Below are 26,073 nucleotides of genomic sequence, written 5' to 3' on the forward strand. Positions count from 1 at the left end.
GGCAGCCCAGAGGAAAGCACCACTGCATTGCAAAAGCAGCTCAGGCCAGCGAGAAGGTGCACCAGAGCCAAACTCCCTGCCCCTGCGCTCCACTTCTGTGCAAGTCTGCTGCACCGCAGCTGAAGACTGACTGAGCCAAGGCCTGGATTCTTACCAATACATGGGATAGGGAGCTGGGAGACCCCAGAGGCCTTTCAAGGTGACCAGCTCAAAGGAACTGCCTCCCAGCAGCTTTGACAGCTGTGTTTCCCATTCAGTGTCCTCCTGTCACGGGGAACTGTCCATGAGATGACAGTGAGAGAAACCCTCACCGATTCTCCTTCACGTTCCTCACAGAAACAGACTGCGTCTTCATTACCAAAGCAACAGATATGAAAACAAAGTGCCCACTATTAAAAGGATCTTGTTAGGATTCAATGTTTCCCAGTAAAATGAAGCTAATGCCACCTACTTTTTTCTTTTGTACACACACAAAAGTATTATTTCCATTTAAACAAATGCTATAACAATATGTGAATGTTGAACTACTCTCCAGAAAAACTCAGACAGCCAGATTACATTCCTAATGGGCTCTGACTCTGAATAATCCAAATTGCAAAGTCTTTTTTACACCACTTTTTATTTAATTCTTCACAGTCTAATGATGCATTTGCCTCTAAAATGACTGAAATAGCTCTCAAAATAATTCCTATTGAATCAACAGATCTAGATGCTAAATGTTCCAAAACATAAAGTAGGCAAGTAGAAAAGGGCCTGCACTGCACAGCTCAAGGGACTCCAAAAAATCTGCTACCTCCACACTCCTTTGCCAGAAAGGTAACCCTGCATAGCTGGACATTAAATGCAGGCTCCATAACCTTACCAAAAACCAAGGGATAAGAAATACCTGATTTCTTCCAAGGGGAAGAAAAACCTGCTTTGTAAAAACACACAAATAATCTTTAAGGTCAATGTTTCAGTGCATCATATCTACGAGGGTGTTAGCAAGCTACCTTATCTTGCTGGGTGAAGGACTAAACGCTCAATTGCTCAAATGCTACAATAAAATAGCTTCACTAGACAGACAGTTTACTATAAAGTCAGGAAGGCAGTAAATAATATTGGTGAGACCACTATTGAGCAAGGGTAGGACAAGGTTCTGGCCAGAACGCAGACAACTCAGAGGCTCTGAGGCTCATGCCCGAGCAGGTCCCTGCAGTTTCACACCAACTCCTCCCAAGACAGGAAGCATCGAGACGGAAACCTGCTCAGTATGAATCCCCAGAGCACGTCACTGACAGGAATTCATATTTTCTCATTTTGTGCTATTTCCTGATTTAATAACCTCCCAGGCAGGCTACATAGCTTATCTTTGTTTGCATTCATTTATCCTCACCTGAAAAAATCAATCTTTGCTTATCCATCTTGATCATTCCCCATTCCTTTTTTTTTTCCCAGCTAAGACAAGTATCTTCCTTTGCTGAATACTGCAGCAAAATAAGAGAAAATCTTGCATTTTCCCTGGGGGAGGAGAGGATGCCTTTTACTGCATTTAATTCGAAGAAAAATACTTATTCCACAGCCCACAAAAATCATTGCAGCCCAGACTACTTACAATCCAAACTTGCCTTTTGGGGGTCAGAGTGTATCTGTGGCTTTATATTGAAATACAATTAGCATTAGATATTTCCAGCTCCTAAACGCTGAGCTGTCTAATAAATCTGCTATATTATATATAAATGAGTACATTAGCCTACCGTTTTACAAGTGTACATGAATTTATCATGAGCATGGGAATACAAGGCATGGTAAGAAGCTCAAAACATCACGATAATGTCACAGTAATAGCATATATTTTCTGATAGCCATTCAGCATGTTGCAAAGCATTTTGCGTTTCAGTGCTCTATAAAGAGCACATTCCCCCACGCTGCTGCCCTCAAAGAGTCCAGGACTTCGCATTCTCTGCGGTCCCCAGGATGGATCCGTTCAGTGAGAGGCAGCGAGTGTCAACATGATCCACCCCGGAGCGCGGCTGCTCACGGGGCACTCCCGGGCAGGCAGCGCGAGGAATCCTGCAGCGCAGGGTCATTCCCAGCGTATCCGCGAGGCACTGGAACACCCCGGCCACGCCGCTGCCCCGGCCCGGCTGGGAGCACTGAGCGATGCTGAAGCAGAGCCCAGCAGCCATCCTAACACACCACAAACATGGAAAAGGAGGGAACAAACAATCAGGCCATGCACACCGGCACTACACAAATAACCAGTTTGGATCGGATGAGTAAACTAAAAAAAAAAAAAAAGTAGAAGATTACTTCCAGTAAAAACCTTTCCTTTAATTTTTTTTCATCAACTTTCCCTTCCTTGCTGTTTAAATGTTTAAAACGCAAACTCATTTTAAATGTAGTTATTTTGCAAAAATAATTTCTGTCCATTGCTCACCTACCCTGGCAGAGGAATTACACGGCAGACGTGGGGGGAGTTCTTACTTTTGTTATTTGACCTCAATCCCCTTCCTTGTATACCTCAAAAAATAAAAGTGTTAAAATTATCTTATAAGTAATAATTTGAAATGAAAATGACTTTAATTACCAGCAGTATTATATACTCTAACACACTACTAAAAAACCTATGCTTAATTTAAAGTGGGCCAATTACTTTAAGTGCTGCTAGAGTCAGAAAAACGATTCAAGGATAAATACGGGAACACACAATGCTATTTCTTCAAAAGCTTCCAGATCAAATTCAATGTAAAAGCCAAAAGGTCTATTTTTTTCTTCTACCCCATGGAATCACAAAATCCCCCTGAGCCTTGGAGGACTCACCTGAGTCCTTTCTCTCCCAGCATCCACAACAGCAGCGATGCTGATTATACAGTGAACTACCAAACACCATTTTCCAACAAAACCCTTCGTTTTGCCCAGGTTTTTGTATTTGTCTGGAGTCCAGACACTCAGCAGGCCTGTTACGCATGCATAATGAAGTGATGCAGAATTTGTGTAGAATCAATGCTCAGAAGGTGCCGTTTCTTGTTGGCTGAGGGTTTAGATCCTGCCTATTCCTCTCTCACTTCCACTCTGCAGCAGCACTCTGAGGACTCCCTCCCCATGCCACTGCTGCTGCAACCTGCTGGCAGCGGAGCCACATTTCCTAGCGGCCAACTGCCTAAATTCCCTGTGTTCCACTACTCATACCCAGCGATCCCAAGCCCGGCTGCCCTGCCGCAGCTGCAGCCAGGACGCTGCAGCCATGCAGCCCGGGCAGGGGCCGCGCGCGCTTCCCGGTGGCAGCAGCTCTGCGGGACGGGCAGAGCCCGTGTGCGGCTGGCCCTGCACTTCCCGAGGGCCACATGCCCTCTACGCGCTTCAAACACACACCTTGTCCTGGAAAAGCCTGCAGAGAAACACAGCAGCCCTGTAAGGCAGAGATGGCTGCTAAGAGCTGATGACAGCCGGAGAGAAGATAACTTGCTGCACTTACCAGAATAAAGAAATCTTCAAGACGGAGCAAGCAAGATGAAGGTGGCCTAGGCACAAATGCTCTACTTGGCCTCTGATGCAAGAGCCTACGTTACACACCACAACGGATTTGTTGATTCTCTAAAACTTTTACACTACTGATCTTCTCAGCCGGACAGCACTTGGTAATCACACATTGAAACCAAGAATTAAGAATAAAATATTCCCACTCCCTTTTACAGGCCTAATATCATTTTGCTGACTTTGTGAGGCTATAACAATCAAAAAAAGCCATTTTGTCTTACATGCTGTAATATGCTCTTGTGTGCGTGTACGTAGGAAAGCAGAGAGACTTGATATAACCACAGAGACAAAATATTTTCAACGGCAAGATTAATCTTCTGAAAACAGAACTATTACTCACACTCTCTTCAGAAATACAACTTCATATTCCTCATCATTTTTATATCCTGCTTCCAAAAATCCTTCTCAAATCTCTCCCTCTAACCATATGGCTGTTTATTTGCTCCCCATAGAGGCAAAGCTTCAATTTTTTATTATCCAATCTCATCTTACTGTGGGCAGTACCCACTGTGTTTAACCTATACTCATTTTACAGCTTGGTAAAGTTCCTTATGAAACTTACCAATTTTTGCTACCAATTTTTGTGTCAGAAAATTTGATTACTGATGCCTCCAATCCATGAGGTCAACAAAGTAAAGCATTAAACTTCCTAGCAGGCCTTTTTACTCCAGTCCAATGTACTTGAAGGTACAAAAGTTAGTCCTGTAGTGGAAAAAGCAATTCAAAACACATCAGCACAGCGGAAGCTTTTTAAGATGTTACACAACTGATCTGACTTTTTTAACGGGTGGACCCACCAGCTTCCACAGGGCAGTTTGACAGCCATTGACAAACTTAAGGCCAACTCGATTTTTTCCCCATCAAATTTAAACCAAATACCATGGTGCAGGGCGAGATATTCATAAAACCTCTTAGAGCAAAATACGGGAGGTAATATGACCACAGTCCCTCCAGTTCTTATATCTGGAACTACCTTACTGCTTAATGTACTACTTAACTGTTGCCTAAAAAAACATTCTGAAGAAATTTCAAATGCCAGTTCAGTCACCTTCTGCTTCCTATATTGCCTGCTTATGTTAGAGAGCCGTCTCTGCACACTCAGAGCTGCTCTAGTTCTCCGGAGGCTTCTCCACTGGAAATACTACATGCTATAGTTCAAGCAAGTCAAGTTTTCCCTGCCGTTTTGGAGGGGAGAGGGAAGTACACAGGGCCTAGAGGCTTTGCAAAGCAACAGAATAAACAGCAGCAGGGACTGGGACAGTCTTGTCCTGGCCTTGAGCACTGACAGCTCCTACAGCTCTGCAGCGAGACAGGCAGCCTGACTTATCTCTGCTATTACTTACTTGAATTACCTTATTTCCCAGCCATCATTTTCCTACCAGGCTGCAGCCTGATGAGCAGAAAGGGCCCATCATGATCAGTGGGGAACAGATTCCTGTGCTTCTTCTGCAGTTGTGCACAAAACCATAAATAAGTAGAGAAAAACGAGGATTTGATTTCCATGCATTTTCTACACGAACCCTTCGCTTTCCCTATACGGATACAGAACTACTATACAGTTGCATATCAGCTGGTGGTCCCGCACTGGTGCTGCTCAGGAGGAGAGCTGCGCACCACGGAGCACAGCCCCAACGGCGCTTGGGGTTCGGAGGCCTTGGAAAGGTCCCTTCTGCAGAACCAAGCTATCACTCATTTCCTCACCACGAGCAACAAGATGTAAAAACTTAGGCTAGGTAGAATATCACAGTTTGAACCCTGCTTCTACTATTCCCCTTTAGCATGTTTTCTTCTTTAAAACTTGCACATCTTTCCTGTGAAATCTCTCCATTTCTTGGTACAAGTTCAAATACAGAATTTAAGGCACTTTACAGAAAAGGACCGCGTTCTGTCATTGAAGTCGTGCATACAAATATCTCTCTCTTCCTTCAGTGATGAAAGTGTCGAACAAAGTACGTTTGATCATCAGCACAACTACATAAGAGGAGGTTGCTGTGTCTACTCTGTATTTCTATTTACCACGTCTGTTACTACTACTTTATTTAGCCAGTACAGAAATTACAATGCAAAATATGTGTCTGATGAGGGACAAGTAATTCTTGAAGTAAATAATTCTCAACTCCAGTATGGCACAGCATTACTATGAATAAGGGGTTTCTTTAAATGGTAATGATGTTATTTTGTCTTTAGAAAACCTGACAGTTTCCACATGGAAGACACCAAGGGATTGCCTGGTTTGTAGAGATCAGCAGATGGACAAATTAAAACATTACCCCAGCGAATACTACCACTTCCATGGAGCAGGTAGGGAAGGGCCATTTGTTAGAATAAATCACAGAAGCCCAGTGCTGGAAATGCTCTGTACTCACCAGCACAGGCTCTTCAAGCCCTTCTGACAAGAGGGCAGCAGGCACCAAGCTTCCCTGCAGCGCAGCACGCAATTTCCTGGGAACCCTGCTACCTACTCCATACTGACCAGGGCCAGCCCAAAATGTGCAAGGATCACCTGGTTTCTTTACAGAAAATCCTGCAAAACCCTGATGAGGCCCCCCCAGAACAGAGATAAATGTTATCACACCCCAGCTGACAGTGCATGCGAATTAGAGGCATCAGGCTTTGCTCCCGATACGTTAGCCCTTTGCAGAGACACACAGTGGGGTCACTGGAGCGAGGAGCAGCAGGTTCAGCAATGGGCCTTGCCACCAGGCAGAACGGGTGACACAGCCTGTGCTGCAGCGCTGCCGGGCCCTTTGCGGATCCCTCGCTCCAACCACCTCCTGTCCTTCCGATTTGCAAGGCTAAAGCTACAAGGCAGCAGGAGAAAAGATGGAAAAGTAACTACAAAATGATGTTTTCAGACATCTTGAGCTTTTCCCCCTCTTGGGAATAAATATTAGAATAAAACTACCTTTGTAAGCCAAATGCTCTGCTATACAGTATCTTCTCATCATGACCAATAAGCCACCAAAAGAACCCCTACCATCCATGCTGCATTTTTTCTTTTTTACTTCTAGAACATTCACTGGTCAAGCTTATATAAAAAGGAGAGCAAGTAAGCAGGGGTTTATTTACTAGGTTGCTGGATTTTTCTGAGTCTACAGATTATCTCTATACCAGTATCATGGCAACCTTCTCATGCATATAATTAATATCATTCCATGGCACTGGTGGATTTTGCATTTAAAATCATCCTCGTCACCCTCAAATAGGCTTTTTAAGGGGTTAGTGACAGCTCTAACAACTCTCTAACAAAGAAAAGAGAATAACCCAACTTCAACCCCAAACCATATTCACCTATGATGATCTTGTGTTACATAGTGAAAATGTAATGAGGAACTATGCAGCATATGTAGAAAATTGTGTATAAAACCTAAACTAAATGCATAAATACACACAACATCGTTACTCCAATTGCACTATAACCTCTTATCTCTCTGTTCATTTTAAGTTACTGCATCAAAAACAAAACCATCAGGCTTTAAATTCAGAGGGTTTCCACAGTGTTAAAACACGACATAAAAAATTTATTGTTCCCTGTCACAAATGCCACATCCTAAGAAGAGAGTGACAATACTATGAGTTAAACGCATGGAAGAGTATTTCTATCAGCTAACTGATTAAAAAAAAAGAAAAAGAAAAAATAAATGTGCACACTTCTCTTACTCTGAGAGTCTGGCATAAAGTGAGGTTTACTTTTCATCACTTCTTTACAGCCAGCATAAGGAACTAAATTTGTTTGGGCAGAGACTTCTTTTCTCCAAGTTTCAGCCCAAAGGGAAAATATCGCTGAAGGAAATGCAGCAGATGTGGTGAAAATACCAAGTCTACCTTTTGGTTCAGTGCCACTAAAGAAACCACTGTGAAATTTATTTCAAATGGAGAAAGAAAGCTTTTTTTTTTTTTTTTTTTTAAAAAAAAAAAAAAAAAAAGAAAGAAAAAGTAGTAATCTTGAAAATTAATTTTTAAAGAGAACAGTACTCAGCTTTGAAAGACCCTGTTTTGCAGAGGATGGGTAGAGGCCTTGCTGAACTTACTTGCATGACCCCTGCCAATCAATGTCAACACTTGATTAATATTTTACTGAGAAAGCACGAGATTATTCCAACTCCAGCTGCCTGCTGAAGGTGTTGCTAAGCAACTTTGCTGCTTGTCTGAAAATCAGTTTTCACAGCAACCTTGCCTTCAAACCAGAGCTTTGAGTCCACTCTGAACACTTGGTCCTGAGAGTACCAGCAAGTTATATCTCAGAAATAAATAAATGAAGTGCATCTACCCGCCCGCCCCGCTTTGTGGTCGGTGGCGCCCAGACTGCCCGCCTCGCTCACCGTAATCGCTGTCGTAGAAGACGATGAACTTCTGCCAGCGCAGCTCAGTGACCAGCTTGAGCATGACGTCGTTGAGGCGCACGGGCGGCCGGGCGGCCAGCGTGTACTCCTCCTCCTCCAGGCTGGGGTTGAGGTGGCAGGCGGTGCGCGGCGAGCTGCCCGTGCTGCGCTGCACAAACAGGTGCGGGATGTGCATGGCGTCCGTCAGCGACTGCAGCGCGTTGGCCGAGGCGCAGCCCGTGGACGTCACCAGCGCCAGGATGCCCAGCGTCATCAGGTCGCAGGCTGCAAAGGGCGAGACACAAAGCGGGTGCGCGTCAGGCCCAATGGCTCCTTCCACCGACCCGGGTGCACCAAGACATGCGCTGCCCTTGACAAAAGCAAAGTTGAAGGTATTTCCCGCGCAGTACCAGCTTTTGTACCTTCACAGTAAGGGAGAGTGTCTGCAACCTGCACAACTACCACAAAGTTGAGGGAAGAGCCTTCTGAGGACAGGGCAGCCATAAGGCAGCTGCTGCATGTGCAGACTCCGCTGCCCAACGCGGACACCCCAAGTCTGCCCAGCTGCCTTCACCTCCAGGTCCCTGAGTTCCCTGGACATTGAGGAGTGACTGCTGTTTCAAGGAGTGGTTTTATATAAAGTTCTAAAGTATTAACTTGATGAAAAAACTTATGTCATGGGCCTCCTGAAGCCTCAGAGCCTTCAGCAGTGCCACTATAGAGCGCACAGGAGCTCTGTGCTCTTCCTATTAAGATGTGAGCTGCACTCCTTAGGAGGCTCTGGAAAAGCACACACTCTTCAAACACAGAGCCTGTACATTTGCGACCACCCACTCCCAAGAACACAGCGTTACCTGAGCTCTAAAACAGGCTGTGTGTATTTGCTCATGTCCACGCTGGAAACACATGAGGCTCCTCAGCTGCCGAGCTCCACCCAGGCAGGGAGCCGCGACGCTTGCCCTTGCTCCCCAAGCAACAAAACGCTACGTGACGTGGGCCCGCAAGCACGTGCCCCCGGGAGGTTCGGCAGCCCCTGAGCTGCCACGGGGAAGGCGAGCGCCGGCTGCGGGAGCGGGGCCGAAGCGCGCGCTGGCTGCTGGCGCGCGGGCCCCGCGCGACCACCACCACCTGCGATCCTGCACCGCCAACTGCTAGCAAATCAAACGGGCCCTATTAAAAGAATTTATTTGTCCGCAATGTATTCCTGCTATCTGAGCTTTCAGAGGACAAAGAGCTGGGCAGCTTAACAATAATTAACAGTAATAAACAGTTTGTTAGCAGTTAGTAGTAATTAAATATAGAAAGTCACAGCAATTAAATAGAGAACCGTTCTTAATGCAACCGCTGAACCATTCCACAAACATCTTTGAGTACAGACAGAAAACAAATGTATTTCACTTTGATAGAGGATAGCAGAAAACATTTGATCACCCTATGCACACAACACTTGACATGTATCCTAATGCAAAAGCAAAAGGTGAAGTGCTTTTAAAATTATTTCCTTGATGGCCCTTACAATAAACATGTCAGCTGCATTATCTAAATTTGCTTTGTGTTAATTATAGATATATGAAATTGTTCCCTGCTTTTCCTGAAAGCTGACCCGATTAAACAGCGGGGAGGCATTACACTTGCCAAATGGGAGACCCAGGTTCGGGAACAGATTTCATTTCCCAGGCTTCTTGCCAGACAAAGCTGAACATGTCCTACAGGTAATTTATTAGCCCCGTAGGGGAGGAAACAGCAAAGTGGGGACAGAGAGCAGGAGAGCAGGCCTGAGCTCTGAGGCCCCACAGAGATCAGCAGCCACTGAACTTGCTGTCACCAGGCCCAGCGCCACAAGCACCACTCTGCAGAGGAGCAACTTACACACACACGCAGACAGAGGAGACTCAAAACCCTTCCTGAGTGATGACAGTAATTTGTGTAACACAAAACTGATCATCTATTGTATTAAAAAAATAACAACTTTCACTCAGCAATCAAAGCTAATCAAAAGCTGCTTGGGTATTTAGCAGCAACACGCGATACAGCGGCCTGCAGGACCCGGGCCCCTTATCTGCCAGCACAGCCTGCAGACTGCAGCTAAACATCTCCATAACAAAGATGTCTTGGTCAAGGGATTTTCACAGTGTTCTGCAGTTTGTGTCAGTGGGCCAAAAGGAAAAATTAGTCAACCAGCTTCTACATCCTCATATTTCATCCATTGATTATGCTCTGCATGGAAGCATACGCTACCCAATAAGTGTTACCCACTCTTGCCTTTATGCTTTGAGATAGTACAGCAGGCAATAAAGAACGGGAATGACTGCAGGCAAAATATGGTTTCATATTTTCTAAATTGCTTTCTTTAGTCAAATTACAGAATTTGAACCAGACTATGTTATGTACTTTTAATAGAAGAATTTAACTATCCAAAAACATGAGAGACTCCTAGAAGTTCAGCTTCTCCATGCCTACCACATTGAAGGATGAATACACTTGCAATATATCAAGAAGAAATGTATTACTTCCTACACGGGTAACACAGCAGGGAAGAGCTACAGAAGGATAACTGACTCCAGTTCATTAAAAAAAGCCCTCATTAGCTCTTAAGATAGCCTGAAATTACTTAGCATGAGAATGTTCAAGGATTACATAATACCAGGAAACTCTGGTGACATTTTTAAGGATTTACTCCCACTTCCCCGTACTTTCTTGCATGTAAAACTTTGTGACTTGAGAAAAGCTGTGTTATCTTCTGTTCTACCTCACCAGGTTAAGGATCAAAGTTTCAGCAGTGACCATGCATTCCTGACCATATGATCAAGTAAATCACCTCAGCTGTATTTACATAAACACTTAAAAGATCTGCACTTTTCGTACATGAATTTCATAATGCACTGTATTCCAGTTTTAGGAAAACCAAGATATAGATTTTAAGTGCCTAAGCATCTTGTTCTTCAGTCATCTTTATTACTAGAAATGTATCACACTTGCGTAGAGTTTCATCTAGCTGTTTTTCTTCCTGTCTTGTAGATAATATTTTGCAATATGAAGAAATAATGTTGTTAAAGTCCTTTGAGTTCCACAGAGAAAATACACAATGTTCTAGTCATCTTGCTTCCAAATTTCACTGCCATATACCTAGCAATACTTATTAGTTCACTGTATTGAATTGCCTTCATCACTGTCAGGCTGCATTTTAAGAGGATACCAACATCCCACAAATCATACTGTGAGAAATGTACGTTTTGACATGATGATCAAAACATGAACATCACCATATTTAAATGACTCTGCATACAAATTATTTGAGATTAAATAATTTCACTGGTAATTTCTGATTAATCTTTGCTTTTAACAGCAGATTATTTCTCTATCTTAAACTTGATTTCATTGAAATTTCCTGAATTATTATATCGCAATTATACTACACCCTAATTATATTATCCTAAACTTCTCCCTTCCTGTCCCTCCAACATTTCTATCTCCAGTCGGATCCCATTAAGTCCACACAAAAGCTTGGAAGCACAACTATCATTTTTCAAACAGCACCTTTTCCCTATTGCCTTTTTTTAATCTGTGAGGCTGCACATGTGAAATAATTATGTTTTGCCACAGCAGTGTTTGAGATCCTGCTCTTCTCCTGTGGCTTCCTCTATTGTCATCCTATTTCTGAAGACAGGTGACAACTGTGAACTCTTGATTTGGTACCATCTTCACAAGGATATTTGCATTAAAAGCTTTAGTTCAGATCTCTGTAATTAAACTCATATCTCTCTAAACCACAGGGAAACAAAATACTTCAAGAGAAACTGTTATCCTGTCCTGGCAACATGATGATATGACCATCTTTCAATCTCCCTTTCAGAGGTTTCCTATTATTCAGGAAGGACAGAAACTTTTCCCTTTGTTTCCACCGTTATCAATAGACCAGCTGCCACTGTAATTTCTGATCTAACAATATATCCACCTACTGGAATCCACACGGCCTCCTCCAGCTCCAGTGCCCTTCTGTCTCTCACATCTGTGCATCACTGCAGCTGGTCCTACCCACTCCGGACCACATCTGAGCAGATTTGATAAATCCCCTATGAGGGTTTGCTTGTTTAACTTGATTTTTTTGTTTTCTTTTTCTGTTTGACTAATCCTTAGAAACTCTTCGCAGCATAGGAAATTGGGGAGTATTCTAGGCAAACAACTTGATTTTTACATTTGTTTGCGAATTGAGAGGTGCCTTTTTGCTTAGAAAGGCTTTCAAATAGAAGAGCAGAACTTCAGACCTGCCAAAAGAAAGGAAATCTAGTCACACTGATATTTCCAGTGTAGGACTCTGCAAGGAAATGATTAACAGTGTTGGCACTTCAGTGTCCATAATTAGGTTTCAAAGCTAGTGGCCTACTGAGATGAGATGAGGGACTTTATACTTGCCTTAGGACTACTGTCCTAACCAATCTGGCTGAAAGCTCATTTTTCATGTGGTTTATCTTCATAAACCAAACGCAGAAAAAAAAGTCATTTCATTCTTAAGTAAATAATCAAATTTAAGAGAATGCAGCAAATCTTAAGAAAAATCCATGTTGAAAAACTAAATCCTAACATTTGATGGGATTACCCAGGCCTGCAGTTTATTCTGCCCCAGCCGCACGGTTAACAAACGCAGCAGTAGCCAAACAAGGAGAGGTGCCGGCTGGGTTACAGGCACATGAAGGGCCATGAAAAGAACTTTGAGGCAGTAACCGCCTTGATTAAAAGAAAAATGAAAGAAAGAAAACGGGACATAAAACACGTCGCCTGTAATTTTTTGCTTTCCATTTTTCCTTTCTTCCCTTTATTTTCATCTATCTTGTCAAAAATCTGGAAATCATGTGCATACTCATCTATAAAATAGAAGCACCCTAGTAAGTGCTTTAATAAGTAACATAAGTGATTTTGAGATTAGCTGTATTGCTCAAGACGAAGTTTTCTTCTGCTCTTCAATATCTAATGTATCGAAGTCTAAATACAGGGTAAAGGCCCAAGTTTTCAGCTCTGATCTCAAGCCTCTCAATGTCTAACGCAAAAGAGGTTAAGTTACATTGTGCCATCCTGCCAGACTGGCAAGAGTAATCCCTGCTTCCCTATTAAAAACATCTTTAACATGTAAGCACAAAAAATTATTATAAACACTGTGCTAAGTACAAATAAATACAAAGGGAACTAACTAGCTATTGTATTATTCATGTGTACAAACAATAATCAGACAAACATTAATTAGCTAATTTGTATACAGATAAACAGTAAGGTATTTGGGGAAAATGGTAGAATAGTTAAGAACTAAGAGACAAAAAGCTCAGAAAGCCAGTAAACTGTATCTTTAATCAAAATGTAAAATCTTACGGGAAACAACCATAAAGGTATCCTTAACTTGAATGGAAAAAGTCTTTCTGAAATGTTTGTCTGAAGCATTAATAACTGATAAAAAGGAAGATGGTAAAAGGAAAAAGGACTGCAATCCCCCCAACAATAGTGCAAAATTTACAAGATGGGGGTACAAATCTTTCAGCTAAGCATAAAATAAGACACATTAGAGAAGCAAGCACTTAATTACATATCTAAACGAAATCCAAATTACTTGGCAGTAGTATAAGAAGCTTCATAGAAACTGCATAAACTTGCAGCTAATTTGGTCCTCTAGTGAAATGCTAAAAGTAAGACTACTAGTGACCTTCATTTTGAATCTCCAAGATGCTCAAAGGCCTCAAAATTCAATACAAGCCTAAGAATTATTGGGCAAAGTCTGTCCATCAGGAAGAAAGATTAAAGAACGTTCTTTATTAATATCATTGAAAATGTCTCTATTAAAAATATTGATCTATAGAAAGTCTCCCTCCTACTACTGATGAATTGTGGACTTAATAAAAGTGATCTAAGCAGTCAACCTGATGTCTCAGTAAATGGAGTCTCCCCACAGAATCCTGTACTAGAATCTTGTGCTGTCTGTCTTACCTCCCTCTGTTCAGGAAAAAGCTGAAGACAATTCATAACAAATTTTCACCATTAGCCCCAGTTGTCATTATTACTCCTTCCCATTTGGATACATGGCAGTAATAACTTTTTCTTTTTTTCATTTCTGTAGACTTTATGTTTCCTATTTACAGTATATCTCTTCACTTCAAATAACTAAAATACAATTTTATTATGAAGATTTACACGAACCTATAGATACTTGTCACAACAGGGTTGTTAACAAGAAAAAAAGATAACAAACGCTGACAGTAAAAGTACAACAATAAAAGTGGTACCTGCTGTATTACCCCATAGACATTAAAGATAATTTCTCATTTTGTTCCTCCCAGCTTCTTAAGACAAAATGCTTCTTAAACATATTTTACACTGTGTCTTTCATGGTTTCAGGTAAAAATCAAACCAACCAAGCTCAACAAGCCCAAACCTCTAGCAAACCAAACTCAGATGCACCTTTTTCTGTACACAACATTCAAGACCAACATCTATGTCCTCCTTTTTCATCTAAAATCTATTTTCTGTACTTGGAAGCAAGAACTAGGCATTTGTAAACCCCAGAGTTTTCAATGTGATTTCTTCAACAGCTACCACTGTAGCTCTTAAGGATCATGGTGCTCCCCTATTCTGAATTCTTGCTCTGTATTCCATTATATTTTTCTTCTTAAAAAACATAAGGGAATCTTTGCTCCTCTTTGTAACTGAATTGTAGCAACTAAAATAGCACAAGTTAGTTGATCAATACATTATTTTTCCTTCTTCTCCTAGAAAAGCTCATCAAATATTGTATACTGTCTTTTTCCCTCATTACCCACTTGCAATAGCATTTTGAGTACCCAGTCATGGTTGCCTTGCACACATGAAATGATCTAGAGACTGCAAAATGCTTTTATTTTATACAAGTATTTATTTGGATTGAACACAAAATTACATAAATCCTTGCCCTAGAATGCATACTGATTGCAGCAATTGGAGGTTTGAAACAATTTTCCTGGAAAAGCAAACCAAGAAATAAGAATTATAACAAAACATGCAGTTCTTTTACTAGGTTAGTATGAGCCTGTAACACACTAGCTGCCACCCATGAAAAGTCAGCAAGCACGGATGGCAGGAGGAAGAATTAGACCACTGTTTTGCTTGTCTCCACACAGATTAAAGTGACTAAAAATGGTAAATAATAAACCATTGAAAAGGAACATAGTTATACACAGTCATCAAACTAGAGCTGAGGCTTTCTTTTAAATTCCTGGAGCATATCAAGAGCTCTCTTCAGTCTTTAACAGTCTAAAATTAAACATGAAGGTCCTCTCGCACCTAGCACAGAAGTAGAGCTGCTTCCCCAGCAAAGTGATTTAGTTTCCATACAACCGAGTGATGCCATCAAGCGGTCAACAAATGCACTGGTTGCTTTCCAAAGTAACTCTTGGTTAATCCTCTTGGAAGGCACTACACTTTCCATGGAAAAACTATCACCATAAACTAGAGCAGGGTAAACCTCTCACTGATAGAAGTGCAGTAATTGAGAGCAACAGTGACAGATAAGAGAGCCTTGTTTTACGAAGGACACATCTGATACCACTCAAGCTCCTCCAAAGGAAGTGAGAATCTCTGAGGGCAAACACAGTTTTATAGCTTATAATCTACTTTAGCGCTTAGCTTTGCTATCGGCTTTATAGTTGGGTGGATTTGAAGAGCGATGCAGTAAAGACTATGTGTTTTATGTATTAAAAAAAATTAAAGTACTTTTAGACTGTAATTTAAGCAATGTGAATAAGGATGTGAAGTGAGGTAAAAATTAAGTATTTTCTACTTTTTTTTTCTTCCTCTGAATCAGATTAGCAATATAAAGAAAAAATAGTTCAAGCAACACCTGAAAGGACACCAGAATAACTCTACTGCTGCTTGGTCAACAAAATGTAAAATCATGAGCAAAGTCTTTCTCCCAGATTCATAGTTTAGCGTGAGGTTTAAAAAGAAGCAGCAGCATTTCTATTAATTTTGAAAGAAGCCGTGTTTTGCAGAGCTACAGATAAATCACAATGGCATTAATAATATTTTAATGCAGTAGATAGAACTGAATAGACAGCTCTGACATCTCCCCCTCTTAAACATTAGTTCTGAGGTAGAATTAACTGTAAACCATCTCAATTACTGAACGGACAAACTATCACTTTCTTGAATGCCATGGATTTGACTTCCAGTCTTTGCAAGTTCTTCAATAATTATTTTCTCATTTGCCCTTCAGCACAGAACAGACTGCATTTTCACACCCTCCATTTCCTCACCTCCATTACACTACAAATCATAACGATACAGATTTTTTTTTTCCACACCTTCATCAGAATTCAGGAAGGATGCTCAACTTCACCACCTCCTTTGGGGCTATTTTACATGTACAAATTAAATATTATTATAACACCAGCGTGGCTTTGCCTCAGCTCTGGGATGCACAAGAGGAGAACACTCTCCTGCCATTACAAAATGCAGCTGAACACTTGGAACTCCAAATGAGCTGATAAATCCTCCCCGTTCTTGGGTACTGAGAAACTCATTTGATTTGAGGGGTACTGACAAGGCCTTGTGCTGGACCCCCTTGCCCAGCTCATCAGTAACGACACACAGGCACAGAAGTGCCCACAGGAACTTCAGTCCTTCACCCCTTCCTTTCCCTCTCTCCCCAGCTGCTCTTTGCCTTTCGATGAGGCGGCCCGCGCAGAGCAGCGCGGAGGCAGCGCAGCCCGGGCGGCGCGCAGGGCTCCTGCGCTAACAGCGAGACTCGCCTCGTCGCCACAGCTTCCCAGCGCGCCCGGGAACGCAAGAGCCGGCGCAGAACCTCCCACTGCCGCGCGCCCACAGAAACTGCAGCCAACCCAAACACTGACACATCGTCCCCTTCCATAACGAACCTGCTGCTGTGCTGCAGCAACAGGCCTGCTGTAAAAGCACATATTCTAACAACTGCAAAAAATCCCTCCAAAGCACCACTGCACTTCTGCTGACCTACATTCAGTGCAGGAGGCTTAGAAGTGAGCATTTGGGGTAAATATAATATCAGGGCTGGGGCTCTGAGAGAAGCTAAATGTTATGAGACTCTCCACAAACTCACAAAAGCTACAGCTACTTCCACTGATAGACAGCAAGACCCATACTGCAAAGACCACCCCAGAAAAAGCACAGCCTGGTAACATTTCCTTATCATGCTGTTTATGACTCCCCCCCAAAAATGTTATTACTTCTACCAGCAAAATGGCTAGCAATACTAGGAAAGCTGCGTGTGATGCCAAAGCACAATTCACATAGCTCGTCATGAAGGAGCCAACTTTTCCAAGCAACGCTCACTTATGCCAACTGCTCAAAGACATGCAGTGCTTATGGATCTAGCTGTGACTCAGTACATATTTATAGCATATACTTATTGACAGGTTTTAGCTGGTTGATCTATTGAAAGATCTCTGCAATATATTCACATACTTACAGTTGCATTCAAGGATTATGCAAATATGCCAAGCTTAGCAACTGTCTACAACAGCTATTCCATTTTCCAAAATCAACTTTAAAAGAAACACTCTCTTCTTTCTTCACCCATGAAATGTATAATGTATTCCAAAATTATTTTTGCTCAACATTCAGAAAGGGCAAGATCCTGTCCTCCCTCCGCACCAGCATTTCTCATGCAAAACAGATTTTGCTTACAGATCTCAAATCCCTATTACTGTGCAGAGCTACAAAATGGGTGCCATTAAAACACTGCAGCTCTCCAATTTTCCTTTTAGCAGTTCAATATTTCCTTCTAGTCCCAGAATAGCTCAGACACCACGCATGACTTGCTAACCACGAATAAAGCTACTCTAAGTTATTAGAGTGTTAGTCTAAATTCCTCCCTTTCCTTCAGCTCCGCATGAGTCAAATCAGGGAACAACAACAAACCCTGCAAATCTTCAAGAGTTCTCATCCGAATACACAAAATGAGGCAGTTGTTCAAACACGTTTAGCACCTTATAGGTCTTGCTCTGAAGCTTAGGACAGATTATCAAAACATCTCAGCATTTATGTACCTCTTGCCCAGAGGCTGTCGGAAGAGCAGGCCTCTTGTTTTGATGCTTACATGCAACCTGAGCTCGAATGCTGCTGCCATTTGGGGCTGCATTTAAACACACAAAATAACCCACGAGCCCTCAACCTCTGCCTCTGTGGATAAACAGATTTACCTTACACTCTGGATAAGCAGCCTTACATTATGCAGTCACGGGCTCACGCTATTCCTTTAGTTGAACAGAAGGAAGTATTTACCCCTGACGCTGCTCCTTCTTCTTCCACTCATAGTTTTAGTATTTAATACCAGAGTTCTCCTTCCCTGTGCTCGGCTAATGACTAGCTCCTAGGAGCTCACAGATTTTTTTTTTCTCCTTTCTCCTCTCGTAGCATCCAAACTGGAGCTGTGGAAGAGACTTAATGTAATCAGAGTTTCTGTGTGCTCTTCTGAGCTAGCTTCATTTCTCAAAAGAAGCCTTAAAATAACTTGCTTAACCATCCCAGAAATGGATAAGGTGTACCCTGACCACATACTGACAAACTATCAATTTTAGGTAGTACTTCATTGTAGAGAAAAAAAAAAAAAAAACTATAAACTATTAATATTTTATTCCACTAGTTTCACGGCCTGTCTTAAATGGTGTCTAGGACTGACCAGACCATTGAATTCCCATCTTTGTCCTCCTTCCTTCTTCACCCTCGTTGTAACTATACAAAGACCACCTCTTATATCCAGGTTGCAACGAATAAAACACTCTGCTAACAACTAAAAGTATTAATAAGACAATTTATGCCAGTACTAAATTGTTCTCGAGCGTAAGATTTTTGAAAGACCTGTAATTAATTACAGTGCTTATACACCTTATAGGGTAATTTGAGGCAAATAAAATGTTACACTGCACATATGAAACTAATCATTAAACTAGATTATAAAATGAATTATAGACAACAGATGAGAGATCCCAAACCAAACAATTCCTCAATGTATTCCTCATCAGGCCTAAACTGATGAATCTTACAAGAAAGCATGTGCAGATGTAACTTGTGAGCTTCCTCTGACAGAGGAAGATGGGGGCCCTTTCGCTGCTTGGCAAAGGTTTTGCTTTTGCACTTGCCACTTCAGTTTTGTTCGATTTCAGTAATTTCATAACAGGAAATTCTCAAACAAAGTAACAGATGATAACTTGCGCCCATGACCCTGTCTATAGATCTTTCTTAGGATATCTCACTCACCAAGCTTAGCTAGACGTTACCTTTACGCTCATTCAGATCTCATTAATAAAATGTCCAGGTAACTTTCTCAGTCACACACCAGAACTGAAATATTTCTGTCCCTGTTCTCCACAGAGCTGTGAATAGATCCTGCACAAGATGGTGACAACTACAGGTCTTTGGCCAGAGGAGAGGGGAGAGGCCAAGGAGCGCGCTCAGCTCGAGCGAGCAGCGCCCGAGCCAGGCACATACCCGCCCTGCCACTGCTGCTGAATGGGCTTCTGCAGCGCCTGGCTCACCATTACCGACTGCTTCGAGCTGAGGATCAGAAACAGTGCAAGAGAAATGCTCGCACTTAGGAGACAGGCCTCACGCCAAAGGAACCACCAACTCCCCATCCGGATGTTCACAGAGATTGGTTCAGGAGACAGAAAAAATTCACCTCAAACATGGAGGTGCATTCACCACCAGCTTTCATTCACCAACTCACTTCTTACCAGTTACAAAATAATACATGATACACTAGAGAAGTCAATCTGTAAACAGAAGTACTACTGCAATTAAGGATTATTTTGCCAGCTTCTCACTAGAGGATTTTCCTACATCTCTAAGCATATAATAATTACTGGGTCACACAAGTTTTCTCAGGCTGTGGATTACGTTAACAGGCTCAACCTCAAGTTTACAAGTGCTACAAATCTCTAGCTACATGAAGGTGTCATACACTGTACACAAAGTGCGAGCAACAGAGCCTGGACACACAGACAACAACTGTGACATTCCCCGTGGGGGTAAGTTTTAATTAACTTTATTAAAAATTTTTCTTGAATTATCATCCTACTTTTTTTTTTTTAATCGCTTTGATTTTACTATCATTATAGAATTCCTGACCCATTCAGGGCAAGTTAAATAGCTTCATGTGGTTTATACACCAGCTAAGCAGTCATATGCATTACAATGTAATTCATTTCTAATAATTTCTGAATTATTTCATAAAGTAACTGGACCATGGATGGAGTAACACAAATTATTAGTGGCCAGGCCTTTCCCCTGTGCGATCTCATTTACCTGATGTCTTATAGCCTATATGTCAGCTTGTAAGGCTTTCCGAGTCTCTCCAACACGGAAAAACTGTCATCATTTTACACCATGACTACTTGAAATTTCTGTCAAATAGGAGAAAATAGGAAGATAAAATGGACCTTTTTTTTACCTGCTATGGAGTTTTGTATAGAGTTCACAATTTTTTTTTTTTAAAAAGTGTGCATTATAAAGAAACAGATTCTGAAAAAAAATATCAAGTTAAGATGATTTATAAATTGCAAAACGTTTTTCCGTATGAACCTGATAGCAGGACAACTGCATTTTCCCCAAGAGTTAAACCATTCACCACTATGCAGTTCCAGCATCATCAGAAAAGAGCTAGACTTGGTTCTGCCCGTGCTTCCCCCTCCTTGGGTTTATGCTTAAGCATCTCAGCCGGAACTCTCTTTCTTGGGTAGATTACCTTGGCACCAGAAACAGGAGTTTCAGACACTTCTTGTCACTGATCCGAACCATCACTACACTTGCGCGTTAGTAGCTCTCTCTATAGCTGTTGTTATTGTTTGCCCTCTCTGCCTTGATTACAACTAACTTACCTTGTCTTTTATTTTAAAGCCAGGACATCATCTTTTTAATTAGGTCTGTCCAGCACCTTGACTTAGAAAAATCCTTAGGGTTTTGACAGAGGCCTTAGACCTTCAGTAACGTAAGTGCACAATTTGAATGAAATACACTTAAAACTGTACATGTCTATACAGCCAGCACAGCCCCCAAAATGTGTTCTGCAATCACCTTGAGATTTTCTATAGTATTAGACTTACAATACTAAGAACCACTTGTCTTTTAGACCTGAATCATTTAGATAAGCAACTTTGGAATACTATTTCTTCCCCCACTGGGCTGAGACAGTTTTATGTAACCCAGAAAACTACTTCCAGGATAAGCCATGTCAGCCACCTTCTCAGGGGGCTTTGTGTCAGAGACGCTCTCCATCTTTACACAAGAATAATATTTTGACATAGTTCAAATCTACATCTTGGGACACCCTGGCAGATGATGACCTTGCACAGCTATTGCCCCTTGATATTCCATGGAAAATCAACCTTATTTATACACATATTTAGGCTGACATGTATTTCTCAGTTGTACAAGAAGAAAGTGATTTTTTCCTCACAGATAGCAGAGCCCTTTAGCTGTACAGCCTGAGGCAGGGTATGTTTCTCTTGGACACAGCACCAGCGCAAGGTCTGGATCAAGTCCCAGGCTAAAGCAAGCCCAATGCTTGGGAGAGCCCAGCCCCTTCCTGCGCGCAGGGCTCCAGAGCAAGCGTCCCTTACACCTGCGCGCCGCACGCCCCGACCTGCCCGGCCCGAGGGCCTGCAAGCGGCTGTACGCCTCCACTGCCAGACACTGGCCACGTGGACAAGCACGGAAGCTCAGCAGTCTGCATTTCCTCCACCCACGTCCCCTCCAGCTTAAGAAAAGCCTGTGTGCTACGGGAGGATGTGAGGAGGAGCTGCTTTTTCCCAAGACTGTGCCATTAACTTGCATATCAATACACATATACAACATGTATATACACATACAGGTATTGAAGTATACATGTATAAAAGATGTAAGAGTGTGTAGAAAAAGATGCATGCTTATTTATATGTATGTATAGTATCTGTATAAGCAGCCTTCCTTCAATTAATAAGCTAATTTTAGAACATATAGACATGCATAACAAAAAGGTAGCCTTTTCCATCAACAAACCTTTTCTCTGCTTGGTGTTATTAAAAAGCAACTTCCATGCTGTGCAGATATACTCCTTTTAACATTCAGTACAAGAGGGTCTGAACCCAACCAGCTGGGCTGCACCAAGCCCCAGGAGCGAAGTGGCCCCTGTGGTCTCCTGAGGTGCATGCACAGCCCCATAGCAAATAAGCAACTAAAAATGGTCTTTGCGCCCCTCAATGTGCTAATGCACTGAAAAGCAGATACGACCCCAAAGGAATACATATTTTCAAGTGACAACTTCTTGTCCAATGATTCTTGCTGAAGTCATTTAAATTTAAAGCACTGTAAAGCACAGATCAAGCGCAAGGTCTTGGATACTTCTGAAAAAACATACAAAACTTCTCTGGAACAAAATTCAAACCATTTTTATTTTAAATCTAAACTTAAAGTTTCATTAAAAGTAATAAAAACAGAATTTACAACAAGCACAGGTCTTCTGACACTGAAAAGCTGAGGAAGAGTCCTGCATCAGCGGGTAGCTGACCCCAGCTGACCGAGGTCCCAGTCAAGCCCAGTAGCCTCTTCCCTTGCACCATCTTACAACAAAGTAGCAGCACAAACTACAAAAGGTAACAGCAATTCAGAGTCAAGCTCCACTCCAGGCCTTCAAGGATAAGACTCATGCAAAGGTGCTGCTGATTTGCAGCTACCTTCCCAAAGCACATCAGCATCACTGATGCCCCTCTTGCACTCCCCTATAAGCTTGTGCTGTCTCAGATGTTTTGGGGAGAACACCTTAGCCCATGAGCACGCATGCCCACATACGCACATATGCTGTTTTCTATCCAACAACTGCACAGAGCATCTGCTGATGCAACAGGAGGTAAATCCCTTGCAGGCAAGCTTGACACACCTATTCAGCAGGCTAAACACTGCCATAACTCTTCCTACAGGGCACTTCATACTCCTTAGGGCTGATGTTCAGGCTCTCAGCCTCTCCTGGCTGCCACCAACCAGGATGCAGGTACTCACAGACAGCCAGGAGCCTTCAGAGGTTCCCTGGGATAAAGTACTGCTGCTCCTCATCCTCTGTTTTGGACACATGCCAACTAAAGTTGTGGCTGAATCAGTCAAACAGCCCCCTAGGCTACCACCACCCCAAAATACCAGGCTTTTTCGCTCACCAAGGATGCCGGCGTTCGCTTGGGGTTCAACAGAACTGCTTTAGTTAAGTGCAGTGCTTTAAGGTATTTGTATAAGTTAGGTCAGAACTAAACTCACCACCTACAGAGTCAACTGTATTTAGCCGAAAAACCTCTACACACAAGACAGAAGAAGAGCCAGGCTAGCGTATCCAGACAAATGAAGAGAATATCACAATTCAGCAGAGCAAGGAAAAGAAATTGAGAGCACAGAGAAATCTATACTTGTCATGAGATTTCAGGCCTTGCGTAATGGAATCACATGCAGTAATATTTCTGGCTACTGAAAACAAAATAGTGCAGATACAGTAAAAAGCAACTGTCCAGATAACTCTTATACCTATTTTTGATGTGTAAATAACTGGCCATTTATTTCTTGTACAGTCCAGGACCAGATTTTCGCTATAGATATACCACCCTGTGTTTTTGCAGTCATCTGTCATGGTTATACTGAGAGACAGTTTAAAGCTTATTTTGAGGCAAAACCTCTGGGGTCCCTCTTTAGATCTTTTGTTTTCTTGTTTGCTCCTCTGCCAGGTTTCAATTCTGCACTTCTGTAGGCAAAACCCTCACTGCAGTTACTAGAGTTTCAGCTGGCTAGGTCCACCTAGGCCTCCTCCATGTCAGGCACCAACACCCCCCAAGACTCAGTAAGGCTTGTGAGGCAAATATGAAACCAAAGTTTCCCAGGAGAACGTTCTTCAGAATATTGTCATGTTCACTGGCCTTTGTGCTAAAGCATGAGAATTTAAATTAAGGATTTCTTAATCCTACCAAATATACTTCAGGATTTTCTAATTATCTACACAGAGTTTACACAGAGTTTAATCCTCAGGAGAGAAAGGTGTTTTTTTTTTTTTTTTTTTTTTTTTTTTTTAAGCAAGAACCTCACTTGCTTCCTCTCTTAACCACTATTTTCTCTCCTTCGTGAAACCTGATTTTTTGTATGGTTTCAAATACCTACTTTTCCACATCTTTGGGCACCTCTTCCTTCTGTCTGCCTAAGACTGCCCCAGAAAAGGCCAAGGAGCAGCACGACCCCCGTCCCGTGCACACGCTGACCCTTTGGCAGCGGCCGCTCCTGCCATCGGGTTCGCTGTCCCGCCGCGTGCTCAGCTTGGTAGGCAGCTTCACCGAAGCCCACCTGGCGTACACCAGCCCTGCTCCTGCCCTTGCCAGCAGGCACTGCTGCTATTCCCTGTCTCCTCGAGCCTCAATTTGTCTCAGCTAACTGCTCTCGGCTATTCCAGACCAGAGACAGCAGTACTAAATGCTACTTTGTAGTGCAGAACTTGGAGTGATCACAGCATTAGGTTTTTGTGGTGCTGACCATGAGCTCCACGTTTCTTAGCAAGCTCCCTAATACCCAAAGCTTTTCTCCTGAACAGCACAGATTCACTGCTGGTTTCTCCCGAGAGCATCTGCCGGAGTTTTTCATATCATAACCCACTTACCTGTAACAGTATTGTCTGAACAACCTCAAAGAACATCTGTACACTAGGGCCAACGCTTCTCCCCTAGCTCAAGCTCAGGCTGCTTTGACGCTGTGTGTCTGACTGGGTATTGCATCTGTAAAACATATTGCTCCTTCAGTCGAAGCCATAAGCGTTGCAGCACAATCTGAAAAAGCACTGCAGTACTCCTGTTCTGAGGGGAATTTCATTTGCACTGTTGCAGCAAAACATCTCCTACTGGTTCCTTTAAAAGCAAACAAACAAAAGCAAAAGTAGCGGGGTGGTTACGAACCACCTCCGCTATGGCCACTCTCTAAAATTTTACTAGTGCCAACACTTGCCATCTCTGGAGGGACCTGCAAAGCAGAACCAATATTGCCCTGTATAAGGACTTCACATTTTGTCTACACTGTACAGCTCACAACTGCATTAGCTTCTGGTATGTGAGCTAGGTCAGTTTGCAGTCATGGGGGTTTTTCTGCACTACAACGCGCTGAGCGGCGCAGGCAGCCTCCTAAGCGGCACATATTCCACAACTGCAAAGTAGGGCAGGAGGTCTGAGGCTCTGCTCAAGTCTCACATGTTTCTGATGCAGAGTCAATGCAGTAGCGGAACTGCAAGGGGTCCTTCCTTGCTGGACAAGCCTTATAAAAATGTCACAGAGTTCCAGATTCAACAGCGAATTCACCCTAGAAGCCTGTAAGATTTCTATGAAAATGTCATAGCAAAAAATAAAATAAAATAAAAAATAAATCCAGCAAATTATATCCTTGTATCCTTGCCCTGGAACTCCCTAACTCCCTGGAGTAAGGCAAAGGTTTAAAATGCCTTAGGAACATTAACAATCCTATACAAAATTTTGTACAGAACTTTTCAACAAGGTTTTCATACCATCATTCCCAAGGAATGGAAGGGGATTTTTGTTCTCTCTGAAGATACACGTGTCCCCTGTTATGTATATGATATTATTAGGATTTAGCACTTATAACTGGAAACTGCTGAGAATCAAGAAATTTCTATACACTGCTTATTGTCAGCATCGGAATCCTTGTGACTCATCTCATTTCCTATACCTTCAAAATATGCTTTAAATGCAAAGAGTTTTAAGACATACGGAAAACTCTTTTAAGAGTTATTATATTATTATGAATTCTTAGAGTGCTGCTACTGGTTTTAGAGGAAGTTCTGCCTTGTATGTCATCTAGATCAGGACTGTACCAAAATTTCCTGTTTGGGACACTTTCTGTAGGTCAGCAATGAATGTGGAAGTGCATGCATGTCACACACCTCAGTATTTTACTCTGACACATTACTGAAGAACACTAACTACTAAAACTAAGCTTTTTATGAAGGAAATTTGAGATTAAACACAAAATTCAAAGCTGTTTTTCTGAGTCCCACCAAAAACAGAATTACAAACACTTTTCATTTTATTGCCTCAACATCCATCAAATAAAATCCCTGGGTTCACAGACACTATCACATAAAACACGAAGAAAATCACGGAAACAGTACCGCGCCTCAACATCAAGAGCTTAGGCCTTTGAAGAGGAACATCTCAGCTTTTGCACTGCTGATTTTGCT

General features: G+C 42.2%; 1 protein-coding gene across 1 annotated transcript in view; it reads right to left on the bottom strand.

The window, feature by feature from the left end:
• Nucleotides 1–26,073, bottom strand: part of GRID1 (glutamate ionotropic receptor delta type subunit 1) — a 437,352-nt gene that overhangs the window by 252,047 nt on the left and 159,232 nt on the right. The window contains 1 exon segment of the mRNA XM_088526360.1: nt 7,842–8,126. Coding sequence (XP_088382486.1) covers nt 7,842–8,126 — 285 coding nt within the window.

Source organism: Tinamus guttatus, unplaced genomic scaffold (assembly GCF_059628265.1).
Source record: "Tinamus guttatus ecotype Peru unplaced genomic scaffold, ASM5962826v1 Tinamus_guttatus_pri_ptg000246l, whole genome shotgun sequence".
Classification (NCBI taxonomy): Eukaryota; Metazoa; Chordata; class Aves; order Tinamiformes; family Tinamidae; genus Tinamus; species Tinamus guttatus.